Source organism: Carassius carassius, chromosome 9, assembly GCF_963082965.1.
Source record: "Carassius carassius chromosome 9, fCarCar2.1, whole genome shotgun sequence".
In the NCBI taxonomy this organism is placed as follows: Eukaryota; Metazoa; Chordata; class Actinopteri; order Cypriniformes; family Cyprinidae; genus Carassius; species Carassius carassius.
In genome coordinates, this window is record NC_081763.1 from 23102497 (window position 1) to 23121982 (window position 19486).

At 38.8% G+C, this 19486-nt stretch overlaps 1 protein-coding gene across 3 annotated transcripts in view; it reads left to right on the top strand.

Moving 5' to 3' along the window:
* Positions 1–19486, top strand: part of LOC132149342 (voltage-dependent T-type calcium channel subunit alpha-1H-like) — a 106895-nt gene that overhangs the window by 41871 nt on the left and 45538 nt on the right. For all 3 annotated transcript variants that reach the window (XM_059558501.1, XM_059558503.1, XM_059558502.1), the window contains exons 3-5: positions 3938–4038; positions 5707–5840; positions 6186–6283. In XM_059558501.1, the coding sequence (XP_059414484.1) occupies positions 3938–4038; positions 5707–5840; positions 6186–6283 (333 nt within the window). The remainder of the gene's footprint in view (positions 1–3937; positions 4039–5706; positions 5841–6185; positions 6284–19486) is intronic.

A 19486-nucleotide genomic window follows, 5' to 3' on the forward strand; every position in this document is an offset into this window, starting at 1 on the left:
ATAGCTGGGGCTTCAACAGAAAAGCGATGCTGAAGGTTTGTTCTCACACAGACACATCAGCAATATGGCAGATGTTCACAAGAGAACATGATAAAGGAGCCAGTCTGCCGTGGCTGTGTCCCACTTAGTTGGCAGTATGAGTACTTCAAGAACAGACAATCTCTTGCACAAACATAGTTCCATCTAGCCATCAAAGTCGTGCAACTTTTCTGTGATGTTGCAGAATGCTCAGTAAATTACTGCGATAAGCCCCACTACTAGAGATGATCTGAAAATAATAATGGAGGCTTCGGGTGAAAAAACACTCAGACAAGCCAAGTTTTCTATGTTGTTCCTTTATAGAGAATGAGTAAAAAATTATGTAATGCCCCATTCACAGTGATAGCATTTTATCACTGCAGGTCACCAGGTCACTGTATTGTTGGTCGCTAGTAGGCGCTCATGCTGCTGGATGCCCTAATACCCATAGCTTTTGGAAATAGGAGATCTGTAGATGGTTAAAAAAAAAAAAAAAAACTCCGTTTTGACAAGGAATCAGTTCTTGCTGCTACAATTCAGGAAAAGTGTTTGTACAGTATATGGCAGTGAGTAATACATCATATCATGAACAAGATGAATGATTATCAATAAATTAATCAGATTTACTTAGAATACAGACAATTAAATCTTATTGCTGTATGTGAGCAGAGACCAATTATGTAGAACAATGTAATCACTCCAAATAACATTATGTAAATTGCTAAAACTAATCTTTACCTTTAACCTTAACTTTAACCTTTTTTTATTATTAATGTATATTTGAATCAGCCAGGACATTTTAAATTTTAAAGTGATACACTCATCATCAGTTAATGCTGACCTGCAACCTGCCTTTGTTGCGCAACCGAACCAGCAACTTTACTACACTCTTTTTGGTCATGTCCCAAACTGGGTGAGTGTGTTTAGGTGTTTCTCTGATATCTTTTCTTTACCAATGAACCCTAAACCCTTAATAGCAGGGTTTGGTGTTTGATCAGAATCTGTCAAGCTGACCATACTGCAGGCTGATAGTGTAGCCTTTTTTTTCTTTTTCTTTTTTTTTTTTTTGCTGTATTTTTGATCAAATTCAGCATTGGTGAGCACAACAGACTTCTTTCAAAAAATCTGTTCGCTGTTTTTTTCACAATCCTCCGTCTATGAGCTAGTTTAAAAACCCAAATCTGAAATTTCACACATCATGTGCACAGTATTTTAAAGCAGTGCTTCACTGTAGCATCTTGTCGGGACTTGATTTTGGAAAAAGACTTGAGAATGTAGTAGAAAAGAGAGAAGAATGGTGGAATATTAAAGGAGTGGGCTGATGGAAGGAAAATAATTTTTCAGTCTTTACAGTTGGCTCGACTGGTGGTTGGAAAAATCTTATTTTAGTAGTAATGCGTTTCAATTTTCCTTTTAAGAGGATGGATAGACCATGGAACCGAAAAACTGGCCAGTACCTTTCATGAGAATAGACCATTATTTATAAAGCGACAGATTATAGTTACCCTAACTTCTCTGTGTTCCCTTCAGGTCTTTTAACCTCTAGCATAACTTATTAAAGTCCATTCAATTTCTCGCCTTTCCATGAAGAGCGTAACCACCTTTGAGAAAGTCAGAAAGGCCTACGAAGTGGGATTTGGGACCTGGATCTGCTTTGAAGCACAGCAGAGACTTGATCTTCGGTCCAGCATCTATGAAACACTAACAAAAGCATTCCACATCCTAATTTACCATGAACCCCTGGGTGGTCACTTTCCATCTTGGGAAATCATGCCGCAGCCAAATTTTCTCCATTTTGTGCTAGTTGAATAGAATTTTTCTTCTTTACACCTTTTCTGTTGTTTGTAAAGCTATGACAGAGACACAATGACTTCAAAATCCTCAGAGTTCATCATCAGCACCTGATTTCAGTCACCGCTCCATTGTGAGGGAACTCAACATTACGACGCCCACAATCCGAAGCTCTATGATGGCTTATGAAAATGAGAGTTATTCAGATTTCTCATTTGTGTCTAGCATAGAAAGTGTCCGTCATTTGCCCCGTTTAGATGAGCAGACCTGCATAAAACATGAGTTTCAAAGCCCTTGGTGTAACAAGGCTGTCATTTAAACCCTAAGATATCTGATTGTGTCCTTAGACGGTTTAAGCTCAGATGTTTTAAAGATTGTGTATGAGTCGGGCCAGATGATTAGAGATGATCTCGAGAACATGACATCCACAAGGGCTTGTAGGTGTTGTCTGTGCTGATTTGTGGTGTGCATGATGTGTGACGGGCATGTGTGATCATGATGATGGACACGTTGGTCTTGATCTTCAGTGTAACAGACAGTGCCAACGGAGGTGCTAATAGGTCATGCCTAGTGACAGCAGCAGCAGCAGCAGCTGGTTTCGGCCTCTTCGCTATTATGCCATCTGACATCTCAGACAGCAGTGGAACCAATAGTTGTGCCACTTAAACACACATAACCCTGTTCCTGTCGTACTCTCTAAATATTTTAGCAGTTAAGCAATGAGAAAAGCATTTTATGCCTGCTTGGATGCTTGACATGGCTGCTATGGCCGTATAGTTTATTGATGTCGTAAGCATTAGTCTTCCACTGGTGATACATTTAAATTTTTTACTGTTACTCGTTATTTGCAAATGAGCCCCTGAAACACTACTGTATGGGGTCAGTATGATTAATTTTGTTTTTGAAAGACATTAATGCTTTAATTTAGCAAGGATGCATTGAATTGATTATAACAGTAAATATATTTATAATGTTATAAATGCTATTGTTCGTCAACTTTCTATTTACTAAAGAATTCTGAAAGAAATTCTCAACAGTCTTCACATGAATATTAAGCAGCAAAAATGTTTTTAACATTGATAATAATAAGAAATTTTGGAAAAACTTTAATATAGGGACCAATTCTCACTACTAACATGTTGCTTATTAGCATGCATATAACTAGTATATTGGCTGTTTATTAGTACTTATTATACAAGCACATATTCTGCATGACCATATTCTACATCCTTAATCCTACGCAATACCTAAACTTAACAACTACTTTACCAACTATTAATAAGCAGTAATTAGGCGTTTATTGAGGCAAAATTTGTAGTTAATTGTTGGTTAAAAGTGAGAACTGGACCTTAAAATAAAGTGTGACCTAAATATTTAATGAACAGCAAATCAGCTTTACCATCACAGGAATAAATGACTTCATAAATTACTAATTTTTATAAATTATTTAAAAGAAGTAAATATTAAAATAGAAAACTGTTTTTTAAATAATATTGCAATAATATTTCACAATATTAACATTTGAATGGATTTTTGATCATATAAATTTAGCCTTGGTGAGCATGAGAATCTTCTTTCAAAAACCTTTAAAAATCTTACAGACTCAAATGTGTGTAACATTGATTTCTCAAAATAAGCATGTTTTTTGCTTGTTTTCATGAAACGTGTATTAGCTTTTACCTTTTCGTTAGTGCTGTGGTTTGTGAAACTTTTAAGACACCCTCAGACCTTTAACTTTTCTTATTTATTTATTTTTGAGGAAACCAAACAACTAAAAAAGAGAACATTTAAAACTTAATTCATTTCATTTATATATTTATTTATTCTGAATAATAGGCTTTGCACTTCTTAATCATGCTTTAAAAGTTTAATTAAAATTCAGTCAGAAGGAAGGAATGTTTTGCAAATAATGTTCTTGATTATTTATTTATTTATTTTTGCAAATCCATAGTGTTGTTTACTCTGGTTGTTAAACTCATTTGCTCTAAGCTTAGTAAGGGATCAGTAAAATCAATATTTGTATTCATTATATATTTATCTTTTTATGTTTTGTGGAGTAACAGTGCTTTGCCATGACTTTATCATCTCTGTGATATATTCCCTTGACTCTTGTGCACATGGTTTGAACATGTGAGCATGCTGGTGATTCTCCTGAATTGTGTGACTCTGGGCATGTTCCAGCCATGTGAGGACCTTAAGTGCCAGTCTGAGTGGTGTATCGTCCTACAGGTAAGTCTTGCTCCATTATGCAGTGAGAGAAAGCTTGTAATATGATAATGTTCCTTCAAACATAATTCCAAGATAAAGTATTCCATAAAAGCATTTGAACACTGTAAACTGTAGGTATTTCATTGCTTTAAATAACATAAAACCACCAAATGTTGCTAGACCTTTTCACAGGACTAACATCACTTCTCTGGGCCATTACCTCAAAGCAAACTAGTTTAAGTTCAATAATTAAGTTCAAGCAGGTGTACTTGCAGAATAATGGGTGTGCTTCATCGCGTGTTCCACTATTATGTTCTATGCTTTTTTTTATCATTTGAAACCTAATATTGTGTTTTTGTGAAAAATGTTGCTTGTTTGCACAGCATTTATGCATTTAAGAGTGGATCAAGGTTGTTGTAGTTAAGTAAAACTTACAATAAAACCATAAAAAACATTTTCGTTAATTGAAATGAATTAAAGTCTATATAGATGGAGAATAAATAAATAAATAAAATATTTAACAAAATAAAAATAACAACAACAAAGCTTTAAGATGAAAATAGAAAATATAAAAATAATTGATGACATTTTTAAATACAAAATAATAATAAATATTAATGAAAACTCTGAAAGTATCTCAGTATTAATAAAATGCTGTTAATTTAATCTTCAAGTGCTTTTTGGGGCCCCTGTACATCAGAATTCACATGATCTCCGTTGGTCCTAAAATTATATCTTAACCTTTATTTTATTTGTTTATTTTATTATTTTTGTGTCCAATGTCTGTTTTTAGGATTGTCTCAGCACAGAGATGGCGTGTCGCCATGTTTTGTGGCACACACAGGTTTAGGGGTCACTGGGACCTTTGCCAGATATCAGAGACTCAGGCATTTATTTCTGTAGTTTTGTAATTCTCTGTAATTCTCCCACCAAAGCGACCTGGGTTTAATATATGGTACTGTGGGAAATTTGTATGTCCAGAAGAGCCTGACATCAGTATCAGCATAAATTAGGAGATCGGGTCAGCTGAGGCCAGAGCTGAAAATACTACACAAAATGAATGATACAGTATCTGATCTTGTCACTCTCTCCCTGTAAACCACTCAAATGGTGCCAAAATGTAAAGTTTTATGCCCATTTTTCATTTTTCCAGCGACAGGAACAGAAATCTGTGAAGAGACCATAAAAGGTCAAAGTGATGGGAAAAAAATTAGAATTTTTTGCATTCTCTCAAAATGGTGCACCCCCCCCCCCCCCCCACAAAAAAAAACTTTGTATTCACTCAAAAAACGTACAAAAAAATCTACATTTGAGTGAGTCAACCCAAGGTTTCTCGGGGTAAATGGAATATTCTATTAACTAACTATTAAGTACGATTTTTGCTTTAATAAACTCCTAATTAGCTGCTTATAAATAGTTAGTAAGGTAGTTGTTAAGTTTAGGTATGGGCCAAGATTAAGAATTGATATGTGCTTTGTTCTATACTAAGTATTAATATACAGCCAATAAGCTAGTAAAATGTATGCTAATAAGCAACTACATAATAGTGAGACTTGGTCCCTAATCTAAAGCATTACCCCAAATTTTTTCAAGTGAATGCAAAGTTTCTTGAGGGGGATACAATACTTTTGTAAGAAAACAAGTTTTGTCATTCTATATAATAGAAATTAATGTGATCTATGTCCATAGGTATTTGATGACTGCATCTTCGCTTTCTTTGCTGTGGAGATGGTCATCAAAATGATAGCCCTGGGGATTTTTGGATCAAAGTGTTACCTTGGCGACACATGGAACCGCCTGGACTTCTTCATTGTGATGGCAGGGTGAGGAATCCCTCCTTTTTTCTCACTTGTCACTCATGTATTCAACCATTATCACCTCTGTAAAGCTGGTCAAAAGTGACTCGCCGCTCGATTTACAGGCCGTCAGTTGGGAAAAAGAATTTCTGTGAGATTTCCCAATGCTCTGATTCATCTACCAAAAAAAAATTCCCCTTGTTCCTTAAAGTGACCTTTAAATTGACAAGATTGATGAACGCATCAAGACTTCCTTTTAAAACCTCTTTTCTTTCATTATCCTCATGTAAGATCGACAGAAAGAAAGGTTATAGAGATTGACCTTTAGTGTCTGACGCTTTCAGTATGTTTCCTCTGCTCTGCTTTCTTCAGGATGATGGAGTATTCACTGGATGGTCATAACGCGAGCCTGTCAGCCATCCGGACTGTGCGAGTGCTCAGGCCCCTGCGAGCCATCAACAGAGTGCCTAGTAAGTGTCTGTCATGCTGGAAAATCCAGATAAAATGGGGGTATTTAAGTTGATTAAAAGTGTTATTTATTGATAATTCCACAGGGTGTTAATAAAGGCCTTTTTAAGTGAAACGATGCATTTGTGTAAGAAATATATTGATTTTTAAAAATGTATAAGCTGTAATCTCCAGCTTCCGGTTACTCAAGCAGGCATGTGCACGACTAAGCATGTGACCTCTCTTAGGGGGACCATAGCACACAAGCAGTTGGTCGGCCCTTCTCCACAGGGCAGCTATGTGGACGTATGCGTCCAGTGCTCACACTGGACACATACAGTTAAGCTTGTGCTGGTCTTGGTCCCTGAAGGGAGGAGGACTAAAGGCCTGTAGTATGATTGGCTGTGGTGTAACAGAGGGGACCTTAGGAGTATACCCCGCACGAGGGTAGAGAAACACTTTTGCCATGTCCGGCGCAAAGTCAGGATATCAAGGGGCCACTGAGAGGGCCTGAATGATCCCCAACTCTCTTTAGAGAAGAAATAGTCAGAAGAAAGGCAGTCTTAATTGTGAGATAGAAACTTCTTCAATAGGCTTGAATGAAGGCTTACAAAGAGCTTTTAGCACCACAGCCAGGTTCCACGTGGGGACACGAGATCGTACTGGGGGCCTCAGCCAGTGTTAATTTCGTTAACGAAGACAACGACGAAAAATATTCTTTAACAAAACTTTTTTTGTGTGTGACTAAGACGAGACGTTGACGAGCTAAAAATAATATCTGATGACAAAATTATGACTAAATTTATGCCGCGTTTTCGTTAACTAGACGAGACTGGACTATAATGTTATTTGAGGACTACCAGACATTCAAAATGCATCCTATTGTCCTTCAAAATGTGCGTCCCTGTCATTGTATTGTGATCGGATAAGGTCCGTTCGCATATCTATTCTCAGTATGGCAGCCGCAGTGGATGGATAGGCTAATAAAACGCGAACTAGCGATCTGAAACAATTGCCTCAGCAGCCAAAGTGGTAGGGATAAGGTAACCAGATGTCCCGTTTTTCCCGGGAGTCACAATTCGTTGTCAATTAACTTAAAGTTAGTGAAGGCGGGATGGGCGAAATCACGCTAATGGAAGTGCTCTCTCTCTCTCGCGCGCGCACGCACTACACTTCCTCCGTTCTCATATACATTAATCAAATGCTTGGCGAAAGAGATGCGTTTTTAATCTAGATTTAAACAGAGAGAGTGTGTCTGAACCCCAAACATTATCAGGAAGGCTATTCCAGAGTTTGGGAGCCATTTGAGACCTTAGGGAGCGTGATGGATTGTAAAGTGATATAAGGCTAGTTAGGTATGCAGGAGCTAAACCATATAGGGCCTTATAGGTAAGTAATGATAATTTGTAACTGATAGGGAACTTAATATGTAGCCAGTGCAGATGTAAAATAGGGGTAATATGATAATATTTTCTTGACCTGGTAAGGACTCTAGCCGCTGCATTTTGGACTACCTGTAGCTTGTTTATTAAAGATGCTGGACAACCACCTAGAAGTGCGTTACAACAGTCCAGGCTAGAGGTCATGAATGCATGAACTAGCTTTTCTGCATCAGAAACAGGTAACATGTTTCGTACCTTGGCAATGTTTCTAAGATGGAAGAATGCAGTTTTGTAATATGGGAAATATGGTTTTCAAAAGACAAGTTGCTGTCTAATATAACACCCAGATTTTTGATTGTAGAGAACATAACAGTACATTCGTCTAATTGCAAATTGTAATCTACAAGATTCTGTGTACTGTTTTTTGGTCCAGTAATTAATATCTCTTTCTTATCCGAATTTAATAGGAGAAAAATATTGGTCATCCAATCTTTTAAATTTTTAACACACTCTGTTAGCTTAAATAATTTAGAAGTTTCATCTGGTCTCGTTGAGATATATAGCTGAGTATCATCAGCATAACAGTGGAAACTAATCCCGTATTTTCTAATAATATTACCAAGGGGCAACATGTATATTGAAAATAGAAGGGGACCTAGGACGGATCCTTGTGGTCCTATTTTACTGTTGATAAATGAGATGACTCCCCATTTAAATAAACAAAATGGTAGCGATCAGACAGGTAGAATCTAAACCATCTTAGAGCCTGCCCTTGAATACCTGTATAGTTTTGTAATCTATCTATGAGTATGTCATGATCTATGGTGTCGAACGCAGCACTAAGATCAAGTAAAACTAGCAATGAGATGCAGCCTTGATCTGACGCAAGAAGCAGGTCATTTGTAGTTTTAACAAGTGCAGTTTCTGTGCTATGGTGGGGCCTGAAACCTGACTGAAATTCAAGATTTAAGATTTTTATTCGTCACATACAAAATTATATATAGCATATATAACCAGCAGTGAAATGTGAGTCAGGTCCGCTCCAAGGACAGTGCAATTATTAAAGAAAACAACACAGATGAAAATATACATAAATATAGCTATGTAAGAATGAAATAAAAGTAAACAATAAAAATAAAGGAATAAAATATAAAAAAGATGTATATTGTAGAATTAAATATAGAACGCAAAATAATATGCATAGAACGCAAAATAATGCGCAAGTAAACTGTAGTCTTAAATATTAAGATATACAGGGATGTACAATGTGCATATGTGCATTTTACTGTAGTCTTAAATATTAAGATACACAGGTTTGTACAAGAAGCAAATGTGCAAACAGGTTGACATTGTCAGTGTGTCTAAAGCCCCTTTCACACTACCATTCTGGCAAATACACGGTAAAGTGTTTCGGCAATTGTTCCTGGGTTGCTAGATTTTGCACTTTCACATTGCCAGTGATTACCCGGGATATGTGCGTGCTTTCACACACAACCAGTAAAGATCCCGTAACGACACGTGACATCAGGGCATGACGTTTAATGTACGAGTCGAAAACGTTAGGCACGTTATACTTTCACTGAAGCAAGCAAACGATCTCGGCGTCAGCGGGGAAAGTGAGGAACTAACTGGTCTCTGCTTCATTACAGTTTGCACACATTTTTTTGTCGCGAACGTCGATCTTTCTTCAAAACAGCCGGTAAAAGAGTCGAGCGATAACACACGTCATCACTTCGACATGGCATTAGATCTGGCTTTTGTACACACAGCGCTCGTCCCAGGTCGAACCCGGCAATGTTACTAGGTCCCCGACCCGGGTCCAATGCCGGAACCAATCGCAGGACATGGTTGCTTTCACACAGAAGGCGACCCGGCAATGTTCCGGCAATATGCCGGGTCCGACGTGCAGTGTGAAAGGGGCTTATGTGAGGTAGTGAATAATGAATATCTTACTGATAAAGTGTACATTAAGTGGAGGCATGAGGATGTTAAGAGGCTGGTTTTGAGTTTAGGAGCCTGATGGCCTAGGGGTAGAAACTCCTCCTGAGTCTCTCGGTTTTGCCATCAGGCTACGGAAGCTCTTACCAGATGGCAGCAAAGTGAAAAGATGGTTACTGGGGTGGGTGAAGGTTGATGATTTTAGCAGTTCTACTTCTGCAACGTTTGAGGTAGATGTCCTGCAGAGAGGGGAGAGCAGACCCTGAAATGCGCTCAGCTAAGCGCACAACTCTCTGCAGGGCTTTGCAATCTTGACTGGAGCTGTTCCCATACCACACTGAGATACACTGAGTCAATACACTTTCTATAGCCCCAGAATAGAAAGTTTTCAGGATTGCTGGTGAGACCCTGAATTTCCTCAGCTGTCGCAGATGGTACAGTCTTTGCCTGGCTTTATTAACCTGTGTTTGAATGTGAGTAGTCCAAGTCAGGTCCTCGGAGATGTTTACACCAAGGTACTTGAAGCTGCTCACCCTCTCCACAGGGGTCCCGCTGATCATAAGAGGTATATAGGACTGCAGTATAGGGCTGCTGCTGTCTCTTCCTGAAGTCCACAATCAGTTCTTTAGTTTTGCTCACATTCAGAGAGAGACAGTTGTCCTGGCACCATGATGTTAATTTCTCTAAAAAAAAATGGCGGCATGGAGGAAAATGGCGGCATGGTCCGATTTGCTGAAAGCCGGTAGTGAGCGAGCTCTGTAGGCATTCTTAAACTGAGTGTAGCAATGATCCAGTGTATTCGGTCCTCTGGTTGGACAGGATACATGTTGATAAAAATTAGGCATAACTTGCCTGAGTTTGGCTTTGTTAAAGTCCCCAGCAATGATAATAGCAGCGTCAGGATGTTTGTTGATGTTGCCGCTGAGCGCATCGTGAAGCTCAGACAAAGCCAAGCCGGTGTCTGCTAGTGGAGGGATGTAAACAGCAGTTATGATGATCGATGAAAACTCCCGAGGCAGATAGAATGGGCGGCAAATAATGGATAAATGTTCCAGATGAGGCGAGCAGGAGCGCGACAGAGTGGAGATATTCCTGGGGTCACACCATTTCTTGTTAATCATGAAACACACTCCTCCGCCTTTGGATTTGCCGGCCTCGGCTGTCCTGTCCATCCATAAAACAGAGAAGTTTTCAGATGGCGTTACAGCAGCGTCTGGGACCAAGGGCGTGAGCCACGTTTCAGACAAACAAAGGATGTTACAGTCCCTAATAGGGGTGCACCGATCGAGATCGGCCGATCGTTAATGCGCATCTCGCCAGTAAAGCCGGTTATCTAATCAGCGGTAAATTCCATCAGGTGCGTGATTTCACACAGAGCCGCTGTTACTACACAGAGCCGTTGTTAACTGTCTAGTTGCGCAAATAAACGCTGATGATGAACGTGGATTTGCGCATCTTCTCAGTTAACAATGGCTCTGTGTAGTACCAGCTGCTCTATGTGAAATCACGCACCTGATGGAATTTACCGCTGATTACAGAACCGGCTTTACTGATGAGATGCGCATAACGATCGGCCGATCTCGATCGGTGCACCCCTAGTCCCTAATGTCCCGTTGGAAACTTATTCTGGCTCTAAGATCGTCCATCTTATTCTCCAGAGACTGGACATTGGCGAGCAGAATGCTCGGTAAAGGAAGGCTGTGTGCTCTTTTCCTTAGTCTGTTGCGAATCCCAGCACGTTTCCCGTGGTGTTTCTTGATCCGTCGCCTCGGGTGGTTATTCAGGTGGCCATTGTTCATCTCGGTGTTCCGGAGAATCTCAGATGGCCACGTTGGGTTGGAGGATAAAGTGTCCTGAAACATGTCAGTGAAGCGGTGTCCAATGTCCAAAAGTGTTTCTTTGTCATATATGATCAGTGTAGAGGTAATGTGTGTAAAAAGAGAAAGCAAAAGTAGGTAAAAAAGTAAATAAAAACATAATCTAAGCGGAGCGACCTGGACGGCGACCGGACTCGGCGGCGCCATCTTGATGAAATTCTTCATACAGATAATTTTTTTTGCAGGAAGGAGCAGACACAACTTTTTCTAAAATTTTAGACATAAATGGAAGATTTGAAACAGTCCTATAATTTGCCAGTTCAATAGGATCTAGTTTTGGTTTCTTAATAAGAGGCTTAATAACCACCAGCTTAAATTGTTTTTCGGACGTGCCCTAAAGATAACGACCAGTTTATAATATTGAGAAATGGTTTTTCGGCTACAGGTAACAACTCTTTCAGTAATTTAGTGGGTATAGGATCTAATAAATATGTTGTTGGTTTAGATACTGTGATAAGTTTATTTAGCTATTCCTGTCCTATAGTTGTGAAGCACTGCAGTTTATCTTTGGGTGCGATGGATGAAACTGAAGTATTAGACGCTGTAGAATCTACATTCGCTATTGTATTTCTAATGTTATCTATTTTATCAGTGAAGAAATTCATAAAGTCATTACTATTAAACGTTGATGGGTTATTGAATCAGGTGGCGTCTGGTTATTTGTTAATTTAGCCACTGTGCTAAATAAAAACCTTAGATTGTTTTGGTTATTTTCTATGAGTTTGTGGATATGCTCTGCCCTGGCAGTTTTTAGAGCCTGTCTATAGCTGGACATACTGTTTTTCCACGCAATTCTAAAAACTTCCAAGTTAGTTTTCTAGTTCTAGTTCATGTGTATTTTTGGGTACAAATAGCAGTTGAGATAAATCAGGCAGGTTATTTGCGAATCTGTCTCTGGTGGCTGGAACAATAGTTCTGCCCAGCCATATAGTTAATATCAGTGATACGCAGCATGCACGATACAAGGAAATGGTCTGTAACATTATCACTTTGAGGTACGATATCTATATCAGTAAGATCGATTCCATGCGATATAATTAAATCTAGTGTATGATTAAAATGATGAGTGGGCCCGGTGACATTTTGCTTGACTCCAAAAGAGTTTATTAGGTCAGTAAACGCAAGTCCTAATGCATCATTTGTATTATCAACGTGAATATTAAAATCTCACATGATTAGCGCTTTATCAACTGTAACCAGAAGGTCTGAGAGGAAATCTGCAAATTCTTTTAAGAATTCTGTATACGGCCCTGGTGGTCTATACACAGTAGCCAGATCAAGAGATACATTAGATTTATTTTGCATATCTGACAGTGTAACATTAAGCAGAAGTGTTTCGAATGAGTTAAACCTGTATTCTGTTTTCTGGGTAACATTGAGAAGATCACTATATATTGTTGCAACACCTCCGCCATGACCAGTCTGACGGGGCTCATGCTTATAACAGTAGTTTAGTGGAGTCGACTCATTTAGACCAATATAATCATTTGTTTTTAGCCAGGTTTCAGTCAAGCGGAGTATATCAAAACTATTATCTGTGATCATTTAATTTACTATAACTGCTTTGGGATTGAGTGATCTAATATTTATGAGCCCAGACTTTAAAAATTGTTTTTGTTCATTTACTTTACATTTTTCTGGTTTAATCACGATAAGATTTTTATCTAGATGCTACATTATATTTATATTTTGACCTCAATATTCGGGGAACAAACACAGTGTTAATAGATTGGACAGCACAAGTACTTCTATCATTTGAGTGCGTAGAACAAAATTCATCATAATAGTTATTTGAGAATTGGCTTACTAGTCAGGGTGGAGTGGGTCAACCCTGCGGAGAAATGGGCCTGCAGGAACTCCAGCAGTGTACCAACTGGGTAGTTAACTGGGTCGAGTTGACAATCTCCACACCAAGAATTGAAAACTTTCCACTTCAAGGCATACAGTTTCCACGTAGAGGAACCTCTGGATTGGAGAATGGTCTCAACAACCTCGGTTGAGAGACTGGAAGCTACGAGACTGGAAGCCACACCCATAACTTCCACAGCTCCGGATGGGGGTGGAATATCGTGCCTATGGAGAGCCGTCAAGGAGAGAAATCAGATCCGAGAACCATACTCGGCCTGGCCAGAACGGGGCTACTAGCAGAAGACGGACCCCGTCCCGGTGCACTCTCTCCAGAACTCCCAGGAGCAGAACGATTGGGGGAAAAGTGCACAGACGAAGCCTTGGCCACGTCTGTACCATAGAATCCAGCCCCAGTGGAGCCGGATGAGTCAAAGAAAACCAAAGGGGACAGTGCAATGTCTTCTGGGTGGGCTCTGCTCCCATATTCAAATTACCAGGAATATGTACTGCTCTCAGTGAAATGAGTTTTCCCTGGGACCAAACAAGTATCGGGTACGCTAGTTTGTGCAAACGGCGTGAGTGCAGACCCCCTTCGTGGTTGATATAAGAGACCACCTCTGTGTTGTCGGTTGCGCACCAACATATGGCGATCTCTTAGGTCTGGGAGAAAATGTTTCAATGCTCGAAATATGGCAGCATCTACAGGCAGTTGATGTGCCACGTGAGATGGTGATCACTCCACAGACCCGGTGAGGGACGCGTCCATCACTAGTGTTACATGGCAACAAGGAGCTCCCAGCACCAGGCCCTGAGACAAGAACCAAGGTTTCCTCCACATGTCCAAGGCACATAAGCATCGCTGCATGACCTTGATCATGCAGGGAGAACCCCTTGGTCTTGAGCCACAACTGTAGGGGACTCATGTACAGCAGGTCAAGAGGTATCATGACGCAGCTGCCATCAAACCCAATAGTTTCTGAAACTGCTTGACAGTGAGTGAACAGCTTTCTTTGACTCTCGTGAATGCAGTGAGGATCGACTCGATCCAAACAGGGGGCAATCGTGAATGCATTGTGGTCGACTCCCACTCCACTCCCAGATAAGTGGTCCTCTGTAATGAGAAAGCACACTTGGCGTGAAATCTTTAAAACCAACTTTCTTATATGGGGTAGAACAACATCTCGATGTCAAACCACCATCTGCTCTTTGAGCCAGAATCAACCAATCGTCTGTATATTTTAGTATGCGGATTTCCTTTCCCAGGCAGACCACACACAGACTGTGTGTATCCCCGCTTGTGATGTAGCGTGAGCAGGGAGCAACACATAATCTGAAACCTGATCTGCTTTTACCCAGATGTTTAGTCTTTCTCTCAGCCTTTTTTGACATGTTAAAGCTTTTTATGTTGCTGAATGCTAATAAGCAGCTAGTTAATAGTAAGAATTGGTCCCCATCCTAAGGTGTTACCAAATGCTTTTGTGTTTTTAAGTGTTAAATGTATCATCTCAGCTAATCACATGATGAGCCAGTGTGCAGGATTGACATCTTACAGAACACAACCTTTGACTTTTACACTCACGAATTCTGCATTTATTTGATTAATAATACAATAATATTGTAAAATATTACAATTAAATATAAAAAAAATATATATATATATATATATATATATATATATATATATATATATATATATATATATATATATATATATATATATACAGTACAGACCAAAAGTTTGGACACACCTTCTCTTTCAAAGAGTTTTCTTTATTTTCATGACTATGATAATTGTAGAGTCACACTGAAGGCATCAAGGGCTATTTGACCAAGAAGGAGAGTGATGGGGTGCTGCGCCACATGACCTGGCCTCCACAGTCACCGGACCTGAACCCAATCGAGATGGTTTAGGGGTGAGCTGGACCGCAGACTGAAGGCAAAAGGGCCAACAAGTGCTAAGCATCTCTCGGGGAACTCCTTCAAGACTGTTGGAAGACCATTTCAGGTGACTACCTCTTGAAGCTCATCAAGAGAATGCCAAGAGTGTGCAAAGCAGTAATCAAAGCAAAAGGTGGCTACTTTGAAGAACCTAGAATATGACGTTTTTTCACACTTTTTTGTTATGTATATAATTCCATATATAATTCCACATGTGTTAATTCATAGTTTTGATGCCTTCAGTGTGAATCTACAATATTCATAGTCATGAAAATAAAGAAAACTCTTTGAATGAGAAACTTTTGGTCTGTACTGTATATATATATATATATAAATATATATGTCTACATGTCATAATGGATAGTCATCACATGTATCAGAATTAGGCTATTTGCTCGCGCACAAACAGCTCTGTTTCATCTCGGAGACGCGTTCTGTCTTTGCGCTTGCCAAATTCCGACGTGTAAATAGCAAATCCGTCATGGCACAAGCGCAACTGGCTCTTAAGGGAAAAGGAAGATGAGACTCTGATTGGTTTATTGCACGTTACGCCCAAAAAACACCCATTACTCATTAAGAGAAAAGGGACAACCCGTTTAGACCATGCACCCGGGCGCGCCAACCGTTTTTACGTCGTTAAAATAGCAAAAGTGGATTTGGACACGCCCTGAGTGCACCTGCACCGTGCACTTTACACTTTGCGTTTAGATCGTTAAATTGGGCCCTAAATGTTTTTTACCATTATGAATGTCTTTACTGTCACTTATGTTCAAATTAATGAATCTTTGCTGAATAAAAATAAAAATTTATTGAAAACATATATATGTATATAGACTTGTAGATGTATGAAGGTAGTGTATATAGACATGAATATAGTGGAATTCCCCTTTTGTTTTTTGTAGCATTTTTGGACAGCAAACATTTTAATGCACTTGAATTTTGACAGCCATAGAAATATCAGATTCCCTGGGCAGTGGACTTGCTACTAAACTAAGAGATGGATTGAGACATACCCCTGGAGTGAGTTTTAGATTGAAACTATAAGTAAGTCTGCGCCACCACATCAGCTTTAATGACTCTGCTGTTGCCCAGATGGAGGACGAGATACCGTGATTTATTTGTCTGGGTGGAGTGTTGCCGCCAGCAGAAGTGCTTTTAGTATGAAAGGATATTATGATTCTCTGGAGTGAATTATGGATGTTAGTTGGAGTGCATGTGTGCGTCCATATTATTTTGTTAGTGCCGACATGCCATTTCAGACCTAAAGCTGTAATTTAAATACCAACCTAGATATTTGGCATTTGGCAGAGCAATTCTCTATCTCTCATCTATCTGTTTACATAAGAGTGAGTTAGCATGTTAATCCTCTTCCACTATGTGATCACACGTACAGTATCTCTAGGGGGGTCATTAAAGTGTCCGAGCGACACAGTGACTCCACGCTGTCTTTAGTGGGAGGAATTAAGGCCATCAAGAGGATATACATACTTAGACAGGCCCATTAAAGGCCCTCTCTTCCCCATATCCCCATTGTGTCAAGAAAGTAGATAGACATAGGATTCATCTGAAATAAGTATGAGTATCTGTCGATAACAGGGCATTCATTCTACTTGAGATACCCTGAACGTTGATGCTTTCAGGCTTATCAATTCAGTGTGTCATTGAACATAGTTCACACTAGTCAGTCTTGATCACTGGGCCATGTGACAGTGACACAGCTGATTCACATATGCATCCATGATTGATATTTTGCTCTTTGGTTTGTTTGTTTTTTGAGACTGTTTATTGATTCAAATATTTTTGTGATTCATTTCATGTAATCTCACGAAACTGCATAGTGATTCTATAACAGATTCTGTTTTCCTCAAATGTATTCAAAGTAAACAGGAAATGCAAACCCTGAATTCAATCAGTGCCATTGCTGATGTAGGAAACTTGCTCATTAGCACACCTGGTACAGCATTACACTTGCAGTGTGGTGCATTCAGGTATAAGTCCTATGAAACATGAGTCAAGACACTTGATAAAAAAGCTTAAAGACTTAAAGCAAGCTAAAATGTCATGGTTGCCTCGGCAAATGTATTTTTATCTCACTTTTGGTTTTGTAAACACTACTGGTTTAGGGTAGATTTAGTGTACACTATTAAGTTATATTCAAACTTGATAAAGCATTAACCTTTTAGCGCCACTCACCGGACATTTCCTTTCTAAGCTGCCATGATATGTACAACAAACAATGTTGCCTTATTGATATTCATCTCTTTCAGATAAAACTCAATGTGCTTTACCAGTGCTGACTAGACATTTTACTTTGAGTTTCGAAAAATATGCAAGAAGCAATAAAAATATCATTTTGCACAAATGTTGCCACAGGCATGTTTTTACAGTGAGCATGAGTTGCATCTGATGTCCATCTCATTAATGTTTATCCAAATGACATTTCACTTCTACAGCCAGGAATTTTTTCACACATGATAATATACATACAATAAGTAACAATAAATGATATCAATTCATATCAATTAATGACAAATAATTTTTAAATCAATGTTAATCAATTCTAACATAAAAGATAGTAGATAGTTTTGCTGAACACCCTTGTTGTTTTTAACAATCCTACAGAAAAGGATAATGCATTTAATGTGTTAACTGTTAAAAAAATGAATAACAGCATTAGACAAACTCATTGAAATGCATACAGTAATGTGATATCTTTGACAGCCTTGTTTGTAGTCTTTAGAACAGTATAATTTTTAACTGCCCGAAAGTTCCGATGTGAGTTTATATTAGCATGTGAAATACATTCCTTAAGCCTTTTCCTGTTATGGTAGTTCTCAGCGTTACAGCTAGAATTCTGCACCCACTCAAAAAGTGAGGGTTTCTTGTGCAAAATGCACCACCACAGTGCTACTGTAGGGTGTTGCCAGAGCATTGTTTTGTGGTTGATAAAGTGTTCTGAGTGACTGTTAGCACATTGCTATGTGGTTGCTAGGATCTTGCTGTATGGTTGCTATGGAGTTCTGAGTGGTGGTTAGCTCACCTGCAGTGAGAGATAATGGAATGGGTATTTGTTCAATGGTTTAATAAGTCTTAATTTTCCATTAAAGTCTGACTCAGTCAGTCCCTGTGGTCCCTCAGCCGTCCATTTAAATACGCAATTCCTGTTCTCTGTCAAGCATTATTACAAGTGGGACCAATTTTGTGTTCTTCAATTACAAAGGAATTATTGAGAAAGCATAAAGACTCAATACAACCTGATGCATTCAGACTGTCTGGATTTTCTCAACTATTGTCTTAAAATTTGTCCTAAGTAATGTTCGTTTGTTTTGTCAATTTTAATTAGTTCATGCACTAAATGCAAAATGACTCTTTAAGACAACAAATTCATCAATGCAACTACAGTTTTAACAAATTTTCAGTTAGGAACAAAATAAATGTGTCTTTAGTATTGGATATATAGTCTATAGTTTAGACCTCAAAACAAATCACAGTGACAATCAACAAATGTAAACACAACAAATAACACAACACAACATTATTTATGCTGCAGTGCATGCTGGGAACTTGCAAACACTTAAAAGGTTAGTTTACCCAAAAATAAAAATTATGTCATTAATGACTCACCCTCATGTTGTTCCAAACACGTAAGACCTCCATTCATCTTCAGAACACAGTTTAAGATATTTTAGATTTAGTCTGAAAGCTTTCTGTCCCTCCATTGAAAACCTATGTACGGTCTACTGTCCATGTCCAGAAAGGTAATAAAAACATCTTCAAATTAGTCCATGTGACATCAGAGGGTCCGTTAGAATTTGTTGAAGCATCGAAAATACATTTTGGTCCAAAAATAACAAAAGCTAAGACTTTATTCAGCATTGTCTTCTTTTCCTGGTCTGTTGTGAGCACGTTCAAGTGTAGTGATATCCGGTTTGCGAATGAATCATTAGATTTAACCGGTTCTTCTTGAACCAGTTCACCAAATCGAACTGAATCATTTGAAATGGTTCGCATCTCCAATAAGCATTAATCCACAAATGACTTAAGCTGTTAACTTTTTTAACGTGGCTGAAACTCCCCTGAGTCCAAATAAACCAATATCCCAGAGTAATTCATTTACTCAAACAGTACACTGACTGAACTGCTGTGAAGAGAGAACTGAAGATGAACACTAAGCCGAGCCAGATAACGAACGAATGATTGACTCGTTCTCGAGTCAAGAACTGGTTGCATTGATTGTCGGATC